Source organism: Artemia sp. Qi Xiang Cuo, chromosome 2 (genome assembly GCF_049724085.1).
Source record: "Artemia sp. Qi Xiang Cuo chromosome 2, ASM4972408v1, whole genome shotgun sequence".
Classification (NCBI taxonomy): domain Eukaryota; kingdom Metazoa; phylum Arthropoda; class Branchiopoda; order Anostraca; family Artemiidae; genus Artemia; species Artemia sp. Qi Xiang Cuo.
This window is the reverse complement of record NC_142795.1, coordinates 4,339,853-4,360,710: the sequence shown is the minus strand read 5'-3', so window position 1 is coordinate 4,360,710 and position 20,858 is coordinate 4,339,853. Positions and strand designations below refer to the sequence as shown.

The 20,858-nt window shown below is 34.8% G+C and overlaps 1 protein-coding gene across 1 annotated transcript in view; it reads left to right on the top strand.

The window, feature by feature from the left end:
- LOC148954821 (protein O-mannosyl-transferase TMTC2-like) overlaps positions 1 to 20,858 on the top strand; it is a 261,000-nt gene that overhangs the window by 210,876 nt on the left and 29,266 nt on the right. Inside the window, exon 14 of the mRNA XM_089105236.1 lies at positions 16,165 to 16,249. Within this exon, the coding sequence (XP_088961362.1) occupies positions 16,165 to 16,249 (85 nt within the window). The remainder of the gene's footprint in view (positions 1 to 16,164; positions 16,250 to 20,858) is intronic.

Sequence of the window (20,858 nt, the reverse complement as noted above, 5' to 3'; positions counted from 1 at the left end):
GACAGAGATAGTACAGACATGGAACAAATGAATTCAGAAAAGGAATTAAGAAGAAATAATGACACACGGAATTTTGACATAATGTCGGACAGAGATAAGATTAACTCAAGAACAAGAAGGGCGAGTGAAGCCCATAGAAAAAGTAAGAAAATAGAAAGAAAGGCTAATATGGAGGCCTTTGAGAGAGAGCAGCGAGAATATAAGAAAAAAATGCAGGCGGAGAAAGATGAAATTAGAAAGAATAGAAAACAGGACGAAAGGGCTAGAGTAGCCTATAAAGGAAGAGACAATACGGATAGAGAACGAACAAATTCAGAAAATGAATTAAGAATAAATAATGACAGACGGAATCAAAGTAGTCCGAGTAGAAGGAACAGTGTTGAATCAAGATCCAGCAGGAGCTCGCGAAAAAGTACCCAAATAGATACGACACAACAACTATTAAATTTCATGGAAAAAGAAAGAGAGAAAGATAGACAAGAAAGAGAGAAAGAGAGGATAGCTAGAGAGCAGAGAGAAGAGAATATTAGAATAGATAAAGAACGAAAGGAAGAGGCTGATAGGATAGCCAGAGAAAAAAGGAAGAGGCTGATAGGATAGCCAGAGAAAAAAAGGAAGAGGCTGATAGAATAGCCGGAGAAAAAAAGGAGGAGGCAGACAGAGAAGAAAGAAAAAACATAACGAAAATAATTGCAGGGAAAATTTTTCAAACGTATAAGAGAACCGCATGGATTAGAAGCCCGAAAAAATATACAACTTCGCAGACTCCAGGGGAAGGTTGACCGGCCTATAATACAAATTGGGAGGCTGTGCCACCCTGTCGGAAAAACAAAATACTTGATACGCGTGTTCAAAATATTGATAATCCGCAGAAATGGAATGCAGAAGTAAACAGACAACATAATATTGAAAATAAGACGCGCGAAAATGATTTTTCAGGAAAATTTGCAGATAATGGAAAAATTGAGAACACCTTTAACGAGTGCAAAACGCCGAAAAAAATTTGCCAAAATGCAGTCACTGATTGTACCAGAGGAAAAGGAGACGAAATTTATTGTACGCGCTTTTCCTCGGAAAGTTCGAGAAATTTTAGTACAATATGAAAAACCAAATGCCGGAGTTCAGTTCCTATTTGATGACGAAATATTTGTTTCTGTGGTAAAAGTAAAGAAAACTAAAAGAGAGAAAAAAGATGCAAAGCGGAACTACAATAAAGAAAGGCAGTCAAAGATGGTGGACGCTGGAGTCCAATTCAAATTTCTGACGATTTGTTTAATGCTACTACAAAAGAAAAGAAAACTAAGAGGGAGAAAACAGATAATAAACGGAGCCACAATGAAGTAATGCAGTCAAAGATGGTGGACATTGGAGTCCAAATCAGATTTAACGATGATTTGTTATTTTGCGCGAATGACAAAATTGAAAAAAGTAGAGATGAAAATAGAAGTGTACAAAAGAGAAAAATTCGAGATTCAGCCTGCAGTGGCAAAAAATAAAAAAATGTTGGATGGGCTGTGCCTTGATAACATAAATAATAAGGAGGACAAAGAGGTCCAAAATCCACTGTGAAAATTACGAAATTACAATAAGACGAAACAACATAGGAGGGATGAGAAGACCCATGACATAGAATTGACTTGTCAACAACGAGTTACGGGAAGATTGGGAGATATTGAATTGTGGGTTGGATTGAAGAAAATTGGGAAGAAATCTGAGAAGGGTTTTATTAACTCAAAAGAGGGTTTGTTCCTTTATGAGGGGGACGAATCCCTTGGGGAAGATCCCCAGTGGGAAATCGTAAAAGATAACCCTTGTCCTCAATGCACAACTAGCACAGAGGTCGTGACCCCTTTACTGAGGCCTTGTCTTTCCAGTCTTCAATATTATCTTCATCCCTCATGGCCGAGCATTATTCATCCAATTATTTTAGGGGACAAGACCCAGAAAAAAGCGATTCAAGGTTGGCTCAGATTCTTACTTCAATTTCCTGAACTCCTTTCGTTTTCACAGGCCTGTGTATTTTCGGCCTTGGATTGTTTGAAATTATGCCAAGGGCAATTTACTTTTTTATTGAGATTTGGGGTCGTTTCCACAGATGGAAATTAAGAGGCTAGTGCAGCCAAATTTTTCGTGATGGCTGGCATCATCGAAAGTGCCAGGAACTGATTCTCTGCTCCTCTCAAATGTAAATTCGTGAGAGCGAGAAAATTTTTGTTTTTGATTGTGCTGCTCACAATGAATTTCTACGAATCTTGGGGACTTCAACTTTCAAAACCAAATACGGATGCTATACGATCTAGACCATGGTGGTTCTTCGGTAGAGATGTGGGGATGACGACGAATCCTGAGCCAAGCAGTAGGAGTGCTGGTACTGGTTGAAAAAGAAGATAAGATAAACAAGTTTGGTGATTCTGAATCTTAGGTTATTTATTTTATGTTTCTATTTTGTGCTCTGACCCAAGGCATTACGGCGGTCGTTTTTACTTGGAAGGAGCGATTGAAACCTTTGACCCCTTTTGTTTTAGAAAAATGCCCTTTTATAAATTTAATTTCATTTATGTTACATATCTAAATCCTGGGAAAGCTTTTATTACGATGTCTGAAGAATCCACTAATTATCGAGTGTCTGAAAAAGCCAGTTGAGCGATGACTCATACTGCTTAAGTTTACAGCTTGAAAAGCTTCAAAGGATGCTGGGAATTTTATTTTGATTCGGCCATTCATCGCCTTTGGTCAGAGGTGCGCGCGCAAGCGCGTGTCTTAAAGTGTATTGGTGAATCGTAAGAGTTTTACCTTTAGTTCCGTTTTGAGTTCCTTTTTTGTAGCGTGACTGATTGCAGTAAGATTTTTTATACTATATAATCTTTGACTTTATAACCTAGGTAGAGTCTAAAAAGATAGTTAGAATTATTACTGGTAACCCTGGGACCATTTGATCACGCTATCGTACCCTAAGGCAGGGTATATTGTAAATTGGGCACGCATATACCCGATAGATACGGAACCTTTGGGGTAAGAGCGGGAATCCCACTAACATTTGGGCCGACAAGGGCCCCCCCCTTGAGTAAGTGGCATAGCATCCTTTTTGTGCCATTTTTGCACCAATAAGTGGTGACCCCCGTACTTTACACCCCAATAAGTTGTGTCAGCGGTATAATTACCTCCCACTACTCACCAAATAGTTTTTGTCCGTTTTGACCTTTAATGTCGCTATCTAAATTTCACGAAATAATATTCTACATCTAAACATTTAAAAAAGTATTTCAAGTGATTATATTAAATGATTTAAAAAGAAAACTTTTAAAAACGCATCAGACTTTTCTTCATGTGCATTTTGTTTCTTTTTTACGAGTCGGACAGAAATTTAGAGGGGGGTTGAAACCCAAAAATCCCCTCACTCCTGATACGGCCCTGATCAGAAGCAGCGCTAAAGCATTGCCTAATCTCTGCCCATATTATATAGAAGGGGTAACTTCAAAAATCTCGGAGAGGGATCATTTGGTTGGAAAGTTAAAAGTTTTAGTTTGTAAGGTTTTGTTGTGAAAGGGGAAAGGGGGAGGGGAATCAGGAAGTAGACCAAAATAATTTTTAATCTGATCAGTTTGAAACTTACAACCGCAAGCTCTTCAGCAGACAGTAACTTAATGTACAAAGAATTGTCCTGGGGCCCCAAAAAAAAAGTCACTAAAAAAGATCCAAAAGATACCGATCGGCTCAAAATTTATAAATTTGAGTCCTTGAGGTAAGGAGACCCTAATACGGAAGGATTCATAGATTAAAACATATTTGTTCGCCCAAAAATGGGTTCCAACAACAGACCAAAAACAATTTCCCCAGGCCACTCTGTATGGAAGGGGTTTTCATAAAAATTAGAAAGGGGACTCATTAGAATAGATATTAAAAATTCGAAAGCCCTTTTAAAGGCCTAAAGCCATTTTAGAGCAGCCAGCATCCCTTTCATTTCCTTTTCTGATAAAAGCCGACCTTCATAAACTCAAAAACCTTAGGTAAAATTCGGATATACTCATTCTGTTCAAAAACCTCGAAAAATCTAATAAACATTCCCCCGGGGTCAACATTACTTCTTCAGCCCCAGAGCAACGGCCCTTAATCACCCATTGTTCACAAATAGATTTTAGTAAAAAGTACGGCCTTGGTTGGTCCTGATTTTCCAATTAGCTGGGAGCTCGAACGGGTCGTTTGCTAGACTAGGATTAAAATAATCAGCAGTGTAGTTATGTTTTATTTCCCCGATTTTAACGCTGAAATCTCTGTATAATAACGTGGATTGTTTAAGACACCAGCTCAGTTTTTATGCGGACATAAAAAAAAGGATTTTTTAAGCTGGAACTTTACAAATCTTACAAAAGAGAGAAATCTTGTTGCTTCATCTCTGCCGGTATCTACCTAAAATATATTTGAGCGTCTAAGTATTTGGAAAATCTTGTAAGAAACCACATGGAATTTTAGGTCTACATTGCTGTTTTTGCCATCAATGGATCCTAAGGACCATGAAGGACCCTAGATCTTCATCCGTTTTTATGGATCCCTGAAACTAACGGGCATCTTCGACCTCCCTGGCGAAGAACATTTCTACTTTTTAACCCCCATGTTTTCATCGAAGCTCCATTTCACCTCTTTGGAAAGGCAACCATTTTCAAAATTTTCAAACTGTTTATGTTAGAGAATTGTAAGCAAGGAGCAACTTGGTCCAATAGTAACCTAAGCTCTGAAAAAAGGGAATTTTCATAACAATAATACATCAAAAGATTCGGATCGCTGATTAAAATGTATAAGACTTTTAAGTTTAATGTTACTCATCAGATGGTGCGATTCCTCTGATTTTCCCCTGATTTTCAAAAAAGGGGGAAAACACCCTCAAAGAGTCAGTCTACCTTAATAAAAATCTCACCATCAGATTCAGCATATCTGAGAACCCTATCTTAGAGGTTTCATGCACCTATCTACAAAATGTAAAATTTCATATTTTTTTGGCCAGAAGAAAAAAAACGGATGCTTTTTTATTTAATTTATTTCCCCATGGGTGATCGTATGGAAACAATAGTCCAAGCAGATAGAAATAGGGCTCTTTTGAACCAAAATCAGAAGTTCTATTTCTATTTTTAAGTGAACATCCCCCTATTGCATCTAACCCCCTCTGATGCTTCTTTTTTACCAAAGACATTCGATCAAAATATCGAGACAGTCATTCGATTCAGTATAGCTGAAAATGTCCAATAACTATGCCTTTGGGGATGACAAGACGCCAAAAAGTCCCTTGGAAAATGACACTAAGTTACGCAATTTGCCCGTTCTCCACATAAAGTATTTGGCAATGAGAAATGCACCAAAATTTTTTTTAGGGGAATTATCCACAGGAAGGAAATTTTCCAAGGGGAATTTTGCACGAGGAGGGGGGATATCCTGGTATGATTGGAAAAACGGTCAGAAATTAAATTAAAACAGAAAGTTTTTTCGACCGATAGTAAGGAGCAGTATTAAAACTTAAAACAAAAAGAAATTACTCCCTTAATGAGAAGGCCAACGCTTTGCTCAACCCTCACTCTTTACGCAAAAATATTTTTTTAAAACCTTTCCTAGTCAAAAATAACGGCCCTTGTGTTTGAGCAGTTTTTGTTAAAGAATTGTAACTAAAAGTCAAACTTTTGAAGGAGGGATAGTTCTCTTTATATACGGAATAATTTCTGTTCGTTTTCAGTTTTAATGTTGCTCCTTACTTTCAGCCGATGAAACTTTTTTTATTTAATTTACAACTCAAAATGTTAGTTTTTCTTAATCAGGTTAAAAATATAAAAAGCTACACCTTCTTCAAGGCACATCAGAATACTGATTTTCCAAACAATTGGATTTGTTTCTTTATTTTTGTTTGTTTTTACTTTTATCATTACGTAAATTTGGAAGAAATATTTATGACAACTTTTTATACCTTTTGTTGCTCTATGTTACTTCCTATTCATGCCAAATATTCAGTTCCGATTGTTTCGGAAGTCAGATTCCATTAGTCAGACTTATCCTTCGTAACAAATATTCCTTGGAGATAAACATCATCATATATAGACAGTAATCTTCAAAGGAACAAACGTGGTAAATAATAGAAAGAAGACTTCATTAGTACAGTGCTTTTTGATATGCAGATACAGAAATAATAAACTTTTTCCTTGCCAAGAATATACAGTGATATATAATTGTCAGCACTATCAATAAAGAAGTATCGTTCTACCTTTACATCATAAAGGGGGAACGCTTTTCTTAGAAAAGTTGATCTGGAGAAGACCGTTTATCATATCGATGAGTAGAGATTCCGTCCCCTCGACAGGGAAACTTTTTCTTTTATGATGTTGATATGCGCTGAAATGAAATTCACCGAATGACGAATCGCTTCTTATTAAATTGCTTTATTTCAATGGAATGAAATACTCTCATTTCTCACATTTTCTGTTTTTTCTGTTCCCTTCCTAGAAATATCTTCGAAGCAATAAATCATGCTCAATCGTACAAAATAATTTTGTAGTTCGCCAGAAATCTACAGCAGTTTGTAAGAAAAATATTCTTTGTCAAACAGTTCATTGCAGTGTACAACATGTAAGGAACCAGCCTCGTCAGTAGTATTAAAAAAAACTTCCCAAACGAGGTTTAGCCGTCTGGATGAATACAATCAAATTCAAAATTGAAAAAATTATGATGATTAACAATAGGTCAATCTTTGTAAAAAGCTATTGAACACCTATTTGACAATAGTATTTGCATAAAAAAACGATTTTAATGGTCTTGATATTAAAGTTTTTTTTTACTTCTGTCTCCACGTAGAACTGCAAAAATTTTATTTTTCCAAAAATTGCTTTTTCCTACTCGTTTGTACCTGCTTTGTAACTCTTTTCAACTTTTTATTCACGCTTAATATCTTATTAAATAAAAAAAACAAGTTTTTTCATCTGAAAGTAAGGAGTGACGTCACAACTTAAAACGAACAGAAATTATTCCGTATAAAAAAGGGGCTGCCCCCTCCTTAACACCGCACTCTTTACGCAAAAGTTTTTTATTTTTTAAAAAAATAAAGTTTTGAGACAGAGTCAAACTGTAGCGAAAAGAGCGAGGCGTTGAGGAGGGGACAGCCCCTTGCATATACGGACTAATTTAGGTGCGGTATAAGTTTTAACGTCGTTCCTTACTTTCAGTTAAAAAACTTGTGTTTTTTAATTTAATTTCTGATTGTTTTTTAGTTAATGCAGCTTTTATTTGCATAAAAATTTTACTTTTCTTTTGCTAAATGGATGTCTTTACAAATTAACTTACGTAACTAACTTCTATATTCGTATATTTTTCTTCTGGCAAAAAATACAAAGTTGCAGATTTTTGCAGATATGAGCTTGAAACCTATGTAATAGGGTTTTCTGATACGCTGAATCTGACGGTGTGATTTTCATTAAAATTCTTTCACTTGTAGGGGATGTTTCCACCCTCTTTAAAATGTCGAGTAAATTTTCTCAGGCTCGTAGCCTTTGATGAGTAATACTAAACTTAATAAAATTTATATATTTAGAATCAGCATTATAAACACATTCTTTTGATACATTTATTGACATCAAAATTCCATTTTTCAAAGTTTCGATTACTTTTGAGCCGTATCGCTTGTTTTTTTATTGTTTTTTTTTATTACGTATGTGTTATTACGTATATGAGGGGGGTTCTCCCCTTAGTCAGAACGACACACTTTACGTTAAAAGTAAAAACAAATTGATTCACAAACTTCTGAATCACAAAGGCCGTTTAATTAGAATAGATAGCTCTTTTGAAAGCAATAAAAAAAAAATGTAGCGTACAGAACGAGATATTGAGTTTGTGGAGAACCCCCTCACATACTTTATAATTTCTCTTCTTTTTAAGTTCTAATATTCCTTCTTACATTTCAGTTGAAATGTAATTATTCCGTATATGAAAGGGGATGTCCCCTCCTCAACGCCTCGCTCTTTACGCTAAAGTTTTTTATTGTTTTAAAAAATAGAGTTGTGAGACAGAGTCAAACTTTAGCGTAAAGAGCGAGGCGTTGAGGAGGGGACAGCCCCAAACCCCTGAATCACAAAGGCCGTTTAATTAGAATATATAGCTCTTTTGAAAGCACTAAAAAAAACTGTAGCGTAAAGAGCGAGGTATTGACTTGGGGGAGAAGCCCTCACATACGTTATAATTTCTGTTCGTTTTAAGTTCTAATATTCCTTCTTATATTTCAGTTGAAATGTAATTATTCCGTATATGAAAGGGCCTGCCCCCTCCTCAACGCCTCGCTCTTTACGCTATAGTTTTTTATTGTTTTAAAAAATAAAGTTGTGAGACAGAGTGAAACTTTAGCGTAAAGAGCGAGGCGTTGAGGAGGGGACAGCCCCTTCCATATACGGAATAATTTCCGTTCGTTTTTAGTTTTAATGTCGCTCCTTACTTTCAGTTAAAAAAACTTGTTTTTTTTATTTAATTTCTGATCGTTTTTTAGTTAATGCAGCTTTTATTTGCATAAAAATTTTACTTTTGTTTTGCTAAATGGATGTCTTTACAAATTAACTTACGTTACTAACTTCTATATTCGTATATTTTTCTTCTGGCAAAAAATACAAAGTTGCAGATTTTTGCAGATATGAGCTTGAAACCTATGTAATAGGGTTTTCTGATACGCTGAATCTGACGGTGTGATTTTCATTAAAATTCTTTCACTTGTTAGGGGATGTTTCCCCCTCTTTAAAAAATCGAGTAAATTTTCTCAGGCTCGTAGCCTTTGATGAGTAATACTAAGCTTAATAAAATTTATATATTTATAATCAGCATTATAAACACATTCTTTTTATACATTTATTGACGTCAAAATTCCATTTTACAAATTTTCAATTACTTGTGTGCCGTGTCGCTTGTTTTTTTATTGTTTTTTTTTTATTAAATAAATGTTATTACTTGTATGAGGGGGGTCTCCGCTTATTCAATAACAAGAACTTTAAGGTAAAATTTTAAAAAAAATTTTATTCACAAAACCCTGAATAAAAAATGCCGTTTAATTATAATAGAGAGCTCTTTTGAAAGCACTAAAAAAACATGTAGAGTAAAGAGCGAGGTATTGACTTGGGGGAGAACCCCCTCACATACGTTATAATTTCTGTTCGTTTTAAGTTCTAATATTCCTTCTTACATTTCAGTTGAAAAACTTTTTATTTTTATTTAATTTCTGATCGTTTTTTAAATAATGCTTGGAAATCAAGCGCCCCCTTCATAGAAATGTCCCTTACCCCAAAGAAACATCCTCCACGGAAATATTCTCCAGATTAACCCCTCCTCTAGCCCCCCCCTCCAGAAAAAATCCTTCCTGAAAATGGTTGTATACTTCCCAATAACCAATAAATAATGCTGGCAAGTCCGGCGTCCCCTTCATGGCAATTTCCCTTCCCCCATGAAAAATTACTTCATGAACAGATCCTTCAACATAACCACCGACCCACCCTTCCCTCCCACTACCAGAAAAAAAACCTCCTGAAAACTTCTGTATACTTCCCAATAACCAATACTATATGTTAACATTGGGTAAAGTTCATAACTTTTAGCCCTCCCTCTGGGAACTTCGGGGATTAAGTCATCCTAAAAGACATATTTATCATATTTTCGACCATGCTGAACAAAATGGCTATCTCAAAATTTTGATCGGGTGACTTTGGGAAAAAATGAGCGTGGGAGGGGGCCTAGTTGCCCTCCAATTTTTTTGGTCACTTAAAAAGGGAACTAGAAATTTTAATTTCCGTTGCAATGAGTCCTCCCACGATATTCTAGGACCACTGGGTCGATACGATCACCCCTGGGAAAAAAAAGAAACCAAATAAACAAGCACCCGTGATCTTTCTTCTGGTAAAAAATGCAAAATTCCACATTTTTGTAGATAGGAGCTTTAAACCTCTACAGTATGGTTCTATGATACGCTGAATATGATGGTATGATTTTCATTAAGGTTCTATAACGTTTAGGGGGTCTTTCCCCCTTTTTTTGAAAATCAGCCAAATTTTCTCAGGCGCGTAACTTTTGATGGGTAGCACTAAACTTGATGAAAATTATACATTTGAAATCAGCATTGAAATCTGATTCTTTTGATATATCTATTGGTATCAAAAACCCTTTTTCTACAGTTTCGGTTACCATTGAGCCGGGTCGCTCCTTAATTACAGTTCGTTACCACGAACTGTTTGATACAGTTCGTTACCACAAACTGTTTGATTTGCAATATTTTGGAAGAAGGATCTTATTAATCAGTATCGAAGAAATATTTCTAGCAAATAGGCTATACCATGGGAGATAAGAATTAGCTCATATAGAAGATTAACAATCTCGAAAAGGAACAACGTTGCCAAATACCAGAAAGATACTTAATTATTAACATGTGTTTTGATATGGAGATACAGAAATCATCATTTTTTTTCTTATCAAAAATATAGTAATTAATAACTGTCAGCAATTATAGGGGGGAAACATCGTCATATCTCTACATCATAAAAGGGGCAATGCTTTCCCCAGAAATATTAATCTGGGGAAGACAATTCATGACATCGATGAGCAGAAATGCACTCTTTCTAAGGGAAACTTCTTTCTTCGTTTTGTTTATCCGAGCTGGAATGAAGCACCACAGATGACAAATTACTTTATTTTAAAAATTGTTTCAATTTAGTAGAAATAAATTCTTCTCTTAGAATAATCCTTACTTCTTATTTTTTTTAAATTTATGTTTCCCCCTTAAGACTATTGTGGAAGTGTTGTATCATAGCTTAGTCGTACGAATCATTTGCTTTTAATATGTTATAGTTTATTATTTATATTTATTATGAAGCAATGGACGTTTGTGACCTGAGCCTCGACTCAGTTTGGTGAGTCTCCCTATAATAATGGGCACAATAGAGAAAGTTTGTCTATCAAACCGTTCACGGGGATGAAAAATAATTAGAGAACGAATCTTGTCAAGAGTATTTAAAACCTCATACCCCCTAAAAGGGATGCAATTTGGATGAAAATCAATCTATCCAAGCCTGGTATGTCCAAGAACTCTATGGTGGATGTCTGACGACTCTATATTCAATATTGTAAAATTGCTTATTTTAAACAATTTGTGATTGTGAATGATAGATTAAGAGCAGTGGTGCCAATTCACAAAATATTGGAGTGGAGGCAAATATATTTTTCAAAATCTGGATAAGGGCCAATTTTGTTGTTTTTTCCCTTTTTTTAAACGAAAAAAAAAACCATTCTTCACTGGAGATACAATTGAAAGTACTCTTCATACTTGAGGGCAGGGGGGCAAAACATCTACGAGATGGCAATGGCCTCCCACTACCTCTAATTAAGTTCCCTGGCTAACAATAATCCTTGTCAATAGTAACTAAACTCTAAAAAAAACTTTAACAACAATATCCACATGAAATAATTTGTACTGCTTTCAAAAATATAAAATGATATAGGTACAAAGTCGTCAGCAAAAAAAACTATTACCGTAGGAAACATTTTATAAACTTGTGAAGTGGGGAAACGGATATATATATATATATATATATATATATATATATATATATATATATATATATATATATATATATATATATATATATATATATATATATATATATATATATATATATATATATATATATATATATATATATATATATATATATATATATATATATATATATATATATATATATATATATATTATATATATATATATATATATATAATTATATACATATGATTTTTTTTTTTAATTATATCGTCAACTTGGGATGAACTCTTAAGGAAAAATTTCAATCCCCTGTGTATGGAAATAGGGTATTTCATATTTTTCTATAATGAGTGGGCACTGATAAATCTATGTAGGTCTTCGTACTGCACAAGAAAAACCACCGATGGAGCAGAAAAACTAAAAAATATATAATAAAAGATAAAATCTTAAATGAGCACTTAAACGAAAAGAATGGCTTAGCGAAAGATTAGCCTAGTCTAACGTGTATTTGTCGGTTTTGCTTGCGATTTTGATCAAATTCAAAATTTCAGAGTAGAGCTATCTCCCTCTCAGAACCATGTTTCAAACTTAGCCTAAATATACTCCTCCGCGTGAAGGGAGGTAAAAAGGTAAATCACCCTTTTATAATGATTCGTTGAGCTTATAAATGAAAAGCTGGAGAAGTTTGGCAAAAAAAAAAACGCCATTAAGCACTCCTCTGTTTTGCGGCCAAGGAACCGCTTTATGAGTCAACTCAAATAAAACAACCTAAATCAAGAGTTATTTTCTTTACTCTTAATTATAATAAAAATTAAAATACATGTTTAAACGCTTTTTGTTTCATTATCAATAAAGTAAAGATTGTAAATGGAAGCTATTTCAATTTTGGTTGTAATCTAAACTTGAACAATTAGAAAAGACACGCTTTTTTTAGACACTAAACATCCCTTCCCATATCAAAATAATCCACTTCGTTCTCCACTTATAGTTGGTATGCAAATACGGAACACTGCTTGTACGTTAGTATTTCTGTATCAATGGGTAGTAATAGCAGTCGACTTTGCATGGACTATGTTAATTGTTTAGGCACTAATGCACCGTCACGTGGAAATATAGCCTGCTAAACTAGGAGACTATATTTATATGGATTTGATAGTTTTACACTGATTTATATCCTAGAATTTCACACGATATAATTTTGGTCCTAGTTGGGACGAATCTCTTGCTTTGCGGCATCTATTGGTGGAAATAAACATGGTAGGCCTATTATCTAGTAAACATAAAACATGATGGGGAATTGTATCAAGGACAAATAATAGCCTATAAGAAATTTTTCTCAAAAAAGTACATAGCCAATTTAGAGCTTATAACGGACAGAACCTATCCTATACAGGGGCTGTTACTCCCTCCGTCCTAACTCTTTATGCGAATCTATTAGCAGAATGATTCTCAACCTGGGGATTGTGATTGAATAGAAAAGGAATTATAGTCTGTCAGAAAAAATTAAACGGTTGTGTAACAAAGAGAACGGTTATGTAGGTAAGCGGTATTATAAAAAAAACATAGATTAAATAAGCATAATTTTTTTTTAATAAAATAAACAGCCGTGTTGCAAGATATGTTGGGCCGAAACTATCCAAACATATTTTTACATCTCATTTCGATTTTTCACAATTTTAGTATCAAAAGAATTGATCATGTTTGAAGTGCATTCTTTTACAAGATTAAATAAAAAAAAACAAGTTTTTTTAACTGAAAGTAAGGTGTGACATTTAAACTTAGAACGAACAGAAATTATTCCGTATATGAAAGGGGCTGTTCCCTCCTCAACGCCTCGCTCTTTACGCTAAAGTTTTTTATTGTTTTAAAAATAGAGTTGAGAGAGAGAGTCAAACTTTAGCTTAAAGAGCGAGACGTTGAGGAGGGGACAGCCCCTTTCATGTACGGAATAATTTCTGTTGCTTTAAGTTTTAATGTCGCTCCTTTGTTTCAGTTAAAAAAAAAACTTGTTTTTTTATTTTATTTCTGAACTTTTTTGAATTGATGCAGCTCTGATTTTTGCTTACCGTACATTAACAATTAAAATAAAATTTGCAGATTAATTTTACTTTTTTTATGATTTTTCGCACAATACGACAGATACTATACGATCGAATTCTGTTCGAATCACAAACCCCTGAATCACAAAGGCCATTTAATTAGAATAGATAGCTCTTTTGAAAGTACTAAAAAAAACTTTACCGTAAAGAGCGAGGTATTGACTAAGGGGTGAAACCCCTCGTATACGTTATAATTTCTGTTCGTTTTAAGTTTTAATGTTGCTCCTTACTTTTAGTTAAATTTTTTTTTTATTTAATTTCTGATTGTTTTTTAAGTAATGCTGAAAAATACTATTGAGCCTGGTCGCTCCTTACTTACAGTTCGTTACCACGAACTTTTTGAAAACTCCCCATTAAATAAGGTTTAAAATCTCATTGTTTGCTCAAGATAGGATAGAAAAGTGCGTTTTGTGGTTATTTGGAATTGATCATTTCGTAAAGAGTGGGGGTTAAAGGTGGTGGGAACCAGGGATTTAGCTGCAGCATTTTTATTTGAGAGGGGTCCATATCCAGGGGTTCGACTCACAAACCCCTTAAGCACAAAGGCCGTTTAATTAGAATAGATAGCTCTTTTGAAAGTACTAAAAAAACTTTAGCGTAAAGAGCGAAGTATCGACTAAGGGGTGAACCACTTTAAGGGGGTGTTTCCCCCTTTTTTCGAAAATAAGGCAAATTTTTTCAGGCTCGTAACTTTTTACGGGTAAGACTAAACTTGATGAAACTTATATATTTGAAACCGGCATAAAAATTCAATTCTTTTGAGGTTATTGGTATCAAAATACCGTTTTTTAGAGTTTCGCTTACTATTGAGCCTGGTCGCTCCTTACTTACAGTTCGTTACAACGAACTTTTTGAAAACTCCCCATTAAATAAGGTTTAAAATCTCATTGTTTGCTCAAGATAGGATAGAAAAGTGCGTTTTATGGCTCTTTGGAATTGATCATTTCGTAAAGAGTGGGGGTTAAAGGCGGTGGGAACCAGGGAGGTAGTTGCAGCATTTTTATTCGAGAAGGGCAAGAGGGGTCCATATCGAGGGGTTCGACTCACAAACCCCTGAATCACAAAAGCCGGTTAATTGGAATAGATAGCTCTTTTGAAAGTACTAAAAAAAACTTTAGCGTAAAGAGCGAGGTATCGACTAAGGGATAAACCCCCTCACATACGGGTTTATGTTCGTTTTAAGTTTTGATGTCGCTCCTTCCTTTCAGTTGAAAAAAAAATGTTTTTTTTTTATTTAATTTCTGATTGCTTTTTAAGTAATGCTGGAAAATCCGGGGCTCTTTTCATAAAAATGCCCATTCCCCCATGAAAATATCCTCCATGGAAAGATCCTTCCACGTAACCCCCTTCCTCCGACCCCCCCCCCCCCCACCAGAAAGAATTTCTCCTGAAAATGTCTGTATACTTCCCAATAACCAATAATATATGTAAACAATAGGAAAAGTTCATAACTTGCAGCCCTTCCCCTGGGAACTGTGGGGGATGAAGTCATCCTAAAAGTCATAGTTATTAGATTTTTCAACTATGTTGAACAAAATTACTATCTTCAAATTTTGATCGGGTGATCTCGGAAAGAAATGAGCGTAGGAGGGGGCCTAGTTGCCCTCCAATTTTTGGCCACTTAAAAAGGGCACTAGAACTTTTAATTTCCGTTCGAATGAGTCCTCTCACGATGTTCTAGGACCACTGGATAAATACAATTACCCCTGGCAAAAAAAAACAAAAAAAAAACAAATAAACACGCATCCGTGATCTTTCTTCTTGCGAAAAAATATAAATTCCACATTCTTGTATATAGGAGCTTGAAATCTCTACAGTAGGGTTTTCAGATATACTTAATCTGATGGTGTAATTTTCACTAAAATGTTACCACTTTAAGGGGGTGTTTCCCCCTTTTTTCGAAAATAAGGCTAATTTTTTCAGGCTCGTAACTTTTTACGGGTAAGACTAAACTTGATGAAACTTGTATATTTGAAACCGGCATAAAAATTCAATTCTTTTGAGGTTATTGGTATCAAAATACCGTTTTTTAGAGTTTCATTTACTATTGAGCCTGGTCGCTCCTTACTTACAGTTCGTTACCACGAACTTTTTGAAAACTCCCAGTTAAATTAGACTTAAAATCTCATTGTTTGCTCAAGATATGATAGAAAAGTGCGTTTTGTGGTTCTTTGGAATTGATCATTTCGTAAAGAGTGGGGGTTAAAGGTGGTGGGAACCAGGGATGTAGCTCCAGCATTTTTATTCGAGAGGGGCAAGAGGGGTCCATATCCGGAGAGTCAATGGGCATGGTGTATGTAATGAGTTTTTATCCAAATTATTGGGGGGCAATTGCCTCCTCCCCGCCCCCCCAAAAGATGCCACTGGTCGAAACCCACTTAGCGTTCCTCAACTAAATTTCACTCCTCTTGAATTTTAATGGTACACTTTAACTTTATTTGAAGAATTTTTTTTTCTTTCTATTTGATCGACAAATAAGGGTGTATAAGAGATGAGGGACAAGTCCTCTAAGATTTTGTTTCTTTCATTTAGGAAAGTCGTTTATTAGAAGCAGAAGCTCACTTAAGACGTGCCCAAGTGTTGGCCCCAAGCGACTCTAGCGTCAATCAGCATCTTGGTAAGTACTTTTTGTTGCTCATTTAGATCTAAATCTTATTAGTATAATGAAGAATCCTGATTCCTATATCCCTATCGAGTTGTAATGGCATTGTCAGTTTAAAAAGCTAAGAGTTTTTTGTTTTTAGTAGAAGAAAAAATTTAACAATTTAATAATTTAATTTTTAAATTAAATTAAATTTAAAATTTAATTTTTTTCACAAAAAAATTTAATTTTTTGTGAAGAAAACATTTAATTTTTTAGTAGAAGAAAAAATTTAATTTTATGTAATGAAAATTTTTTTTCATTACATAAAGCTTAGCCTACATTATGTAATTGTTATGTAAGCTTTTTAAATGATCAAGAAGGTGTGCACAAAAAAGACTTAAAACAATAAATTTTAATTTCTTTTTAATTCGTCCGTTTCTAACTGTAATAGAGTATATAAATTCATGTCTTACTGCTATTTATTCTTCCTAAGCCTAGTAAACGTATTATTAATATTTCATAAGAAACATAAAAATTCGGTCAGTCTTGTTTTTATAAACTACATCAAACTGCTATGTATACCCTTCCTATACCATTAAGTTAAATGTTAACTATTAAAGGCTATGAGCCTGAGAAAATTTGCCTGATTTTTGCTAAAGGGGGAAAAACCCCCTAAAAGTCATACTATCTTAAAAGTCACACCATCAGGTTCGGTGTATCAGGAAACCTGACTGCAGAGGTTTCAAGCTCCTATCTGCAAAAATGTGGAATTTTTGTATTTTTTTTTTTAGAAGAAAGATTACTTGTGGTTTTATTCCCAGGGGTGATCGTATCGACCTAGGGGTGCTAAAATATCGTAAGAGGGCTCATTTGACCGGAAATTAATAGTTCTACTGCCATTTTTAAGTGACCAAAAAGATTGGATGGCAACTACGCCGCCTCTCACGCCTCTTTTTTCCAAAATCGTGCGATCAAAATTTTGAGATTGCCATTTTCTTCATCATTGTTGAAACGCCCAATAGCTATGTCTTTGGATATAACATGATCCCCCCCCCCCCACATCCCCAGGGGAAATGTCTTTAAGTTATGAAATTTGTCTATTTTTTACGCATAGTATTGGTTATTTGGAAGTAAGTATACATTTTTTTTTGGGGGGGGGGATTTCTCCGTGGAGGTGGGGCCAGATTTACTGGCATTATTTAGAAAACGATAATACAATAAATAAAAAAAGTTTTTTCAACTGAAAGTAAGGATGTTTTAGTAAAGCATCGTTGGTCGATAAAAAAGTGTTGATAATTTTGTTGTATGGTTTCACATGGTATAAAACTGAACGTAAGGGCGCCACTAATGAAAATCTATAGTAGTCTAATATCTTTGAGCTACGTGCCTTTTTGGTTATTTTTATTCCGATTTTCCACACGGTCTAAAATCGATTATACATATTACTTTGTTAGACGGTTCCGTACGGTACAAATTAAACTTTTGACTAAATAAAAAAAAAAATCTTTAAAATGCAAACAAAGAGCGTTTGAAAATTCCTTAGCCATCCGTGGTACAGTATAGGATACTTTAATTTTGAATTTAAACCTTTGCGACTTGAGTTAACCTTTTATTTTATTTATTTTTCTAATGTTTATATTACGATTCACATCAGAATGAAGGCAGAGTGAAAAAGAGGCAACAAAAAATTTACAAAGTGACAAAGCTCCTTATTTTAGTTGCTAGTCTCTCTTTATTTTCATAATTTTTATCTTTTTTTCACTTTGTTCATCTTAATTCCAACATCAAAATAGACTTTCATTTCTGTGTCGGAAAAATAAATACAATCAAAAGAGCCGGCTTTGCTAGATCTTAGACATCTGAAAGCACGTCTCAGAGCTCATGACACTTTCCGTGAATCGACAGTAGCTTAGCCTTTCTGTCCTTGAGAATGGTCACTTAATTCGCAAGGGAATCTTTGCAGGGGGCCACTTTCTTAGCATGGGGTAGTTTTCATCTGGTTCATGCAATGTCTTAGGCTGGTGAACCCTGTAAATGGGAACTGACGTTGTAGGCAGCAGCAGCAAGAAAAAAAAAATAACCGTAAAGAAAATGGTTGCTTAAACTCAAGGCAAATATTATCATGTATTCATAAATGTGGGTATCATCGTTTTAACGAGTAAATTGTATTATGTCCTCACATGCTGGTGGGAATGTTACAAAATGGGAGACATTGGGCTAAAAATTTATAGTTCAAGGTCTACTTTTGTCAAATTTTTGGGGAAACCCTCATAACACTTGGAAGAATAGGAAGATAAGTCTACGAACCAAAACTACAATATTAGAAGCTACAGTGATGACAGTGGTCAAATATGGCTCTGAAGCATGGGTGCTTCGAAAAGCGGATGAAGATTTGCTAGATGTTTTCCAGGGAAATTGCTTAAGGATTGTTCTGGGTACCCGGCTGACTGATCATATCAAACAGTTCGTGGTAACGAACTGTAAGTAAGGAGCGACCCGGCTCAATGGTAACCGAAACTCTAAAAAACGGGATTTTGATACCAATAGATACATCAAAAGAATCAGATTTTAATTCTGATTTCAAATATATAAGTTTCATTAAGTTTAATCTTACCCATCAAAAGTTACGTGCCTGAGAAAATTTGGCTGATTTTCGAAAAAAGGGGGAAAGACCCCCTAAAAGTTATAGAACCTTAATGAAAATCACATCATCATATTCAGCGTATCAGATAACCCTACTGTAGTGGTTTCAAGCTCATAAAAAAAAAAATTTTGAATTTTCAATTTTTTGCCATAAGAAATATCCCGTTTGGTTGTTTATTTGTTTTTTTTTTTTTTTGTTTGTTTGTTTTTTTTTTACCCAGGGTTGATCGTATAGACACATTGGTACAAGAAAAACGTGGGCGGGCTCATTTGAACGGAACTTAAAATTTATAGTTCCCTTTTTAATTTACACAAAAAAAATGAGGGCACCAAGGCCCCCTCCCAAGCTCATTTGTTTCCCAAAGTCACCCGATCAAAATTTTGAGATAGCCATTTTGTTCAGCATGGTCGAAAATATGATAAAAATGTCTTTTAGGATGACTTGATCCCCCAAAGTCCCCAGGGGGAGGGCTGAAAGTTATGAACTTTACTCACTGTTAACATATAGTCTTGGTTATTGGGACGTATACAGACTTGTTCAGAGGAGATTTTTTCTGGTAGGTGGGGGAAGGAGAGGGTCGGGGGCTATATGGAAGGATCTTTCCATGAAGGAAGATTTCATGGGGGAAGGGACATTGCTATGAAGGGGGCGCCTGATTTCCCAGCATTATTAAAGAAAAAGATCAGTAATTAAATAAAAAAGAACAAGTTTTTCAACTGATCAACTGATTGTGATTAAGAGGTCATTTTTAAAGAACTGGAAAAAAAATTCGAACTATAGTTTAAAGAGCAGGGTATTGACTAGGGGGCGAACCCCCTAATATACGTGTTAAAAATTTATGAATATAGAAGTTCGTTACGTAAGTTAATTCTAAGTTACGTATATTTATTACTAATAAAAACGTTCGTAAATAAAATTAAACAAGTTTCGAAAAAGCCATTTAACCAAATATAATATGCAAATTTTGTTTTAATTATTCATGTACGGTGAGCCAAAATCAAAACCTGCATTAATTCAAAAACGTTAAAAAATTAAATAAAAAAAACAAGTTTTTTTAACTGAAAGTAAGGAACGACGTTAAAACTTAAAACGAACAGAAATTATTCCGTATATGAAGGGGGCTGTCCCCCTCCTCAACGCCTCGCTCTTTACGCTAAAGTTTGAATTTTTCACAACTCTATTTTTTTAAACAATAAAAAAAATTTATCGTAAAGAGCAAGGCGTTGAGGAGGGGACAGCCCCCTTCATATACGGAATAATTTCTGTTCGTTTTAAGTTTTAACGTCGTTCCTTACTTTCAGTTAAAAAAACTTGTTTTTTTTATTTAATTTCAAACAATAGGCTGAACGAAAAATGCGGTTAATATTGCTCTCTAGGACTACAATGAAAGAAAGGTTGAGGTGGCTAGGGCACGTTGTGCGGATGAAGGATTACAGATTGCCGATGGTTATTCTTTTCGGCCAACCGTATAGGGCTAAACGGAAAGCAGGTCGTCCTCGTCTGGGGTGGGAGGACGTCATAAAGAGAGATTTAAAGGAAATGGGAACTTCGTGGGAGGGTGTAAAAAGAGATGCTCTGAATAGATTGGGATGGAGGAGGAGCGTGTGTAGCTGTGTTGGCCTCAGGTGGCTTGGGGCTGCGGTGAGTTGTTAGTAGTAAATATATATATATATATATATATATATATATATATATATATATATATATATATATATATATATATATATATATATATATATATATATATATATATTACCGGGCCCCGGCAATTGGCACGTGGCAGGCTTCTATATATAGATTCTCACTGTCGCTTGTCTTCTAAACCGAGACAATTTGAGCCCATTCTAGATGTCTTAACGTCCAAATGAACCTTAAATTAGAAGTGCTGCCTTTGTATAATTACATGTTTGTATTGAACCTTTAACTTTTGCCTCGGCTTATCTTTTGTCATTATAAAAGACATATAGCCGAACCTTTGTTTCCTTCAATTGTTCAGGT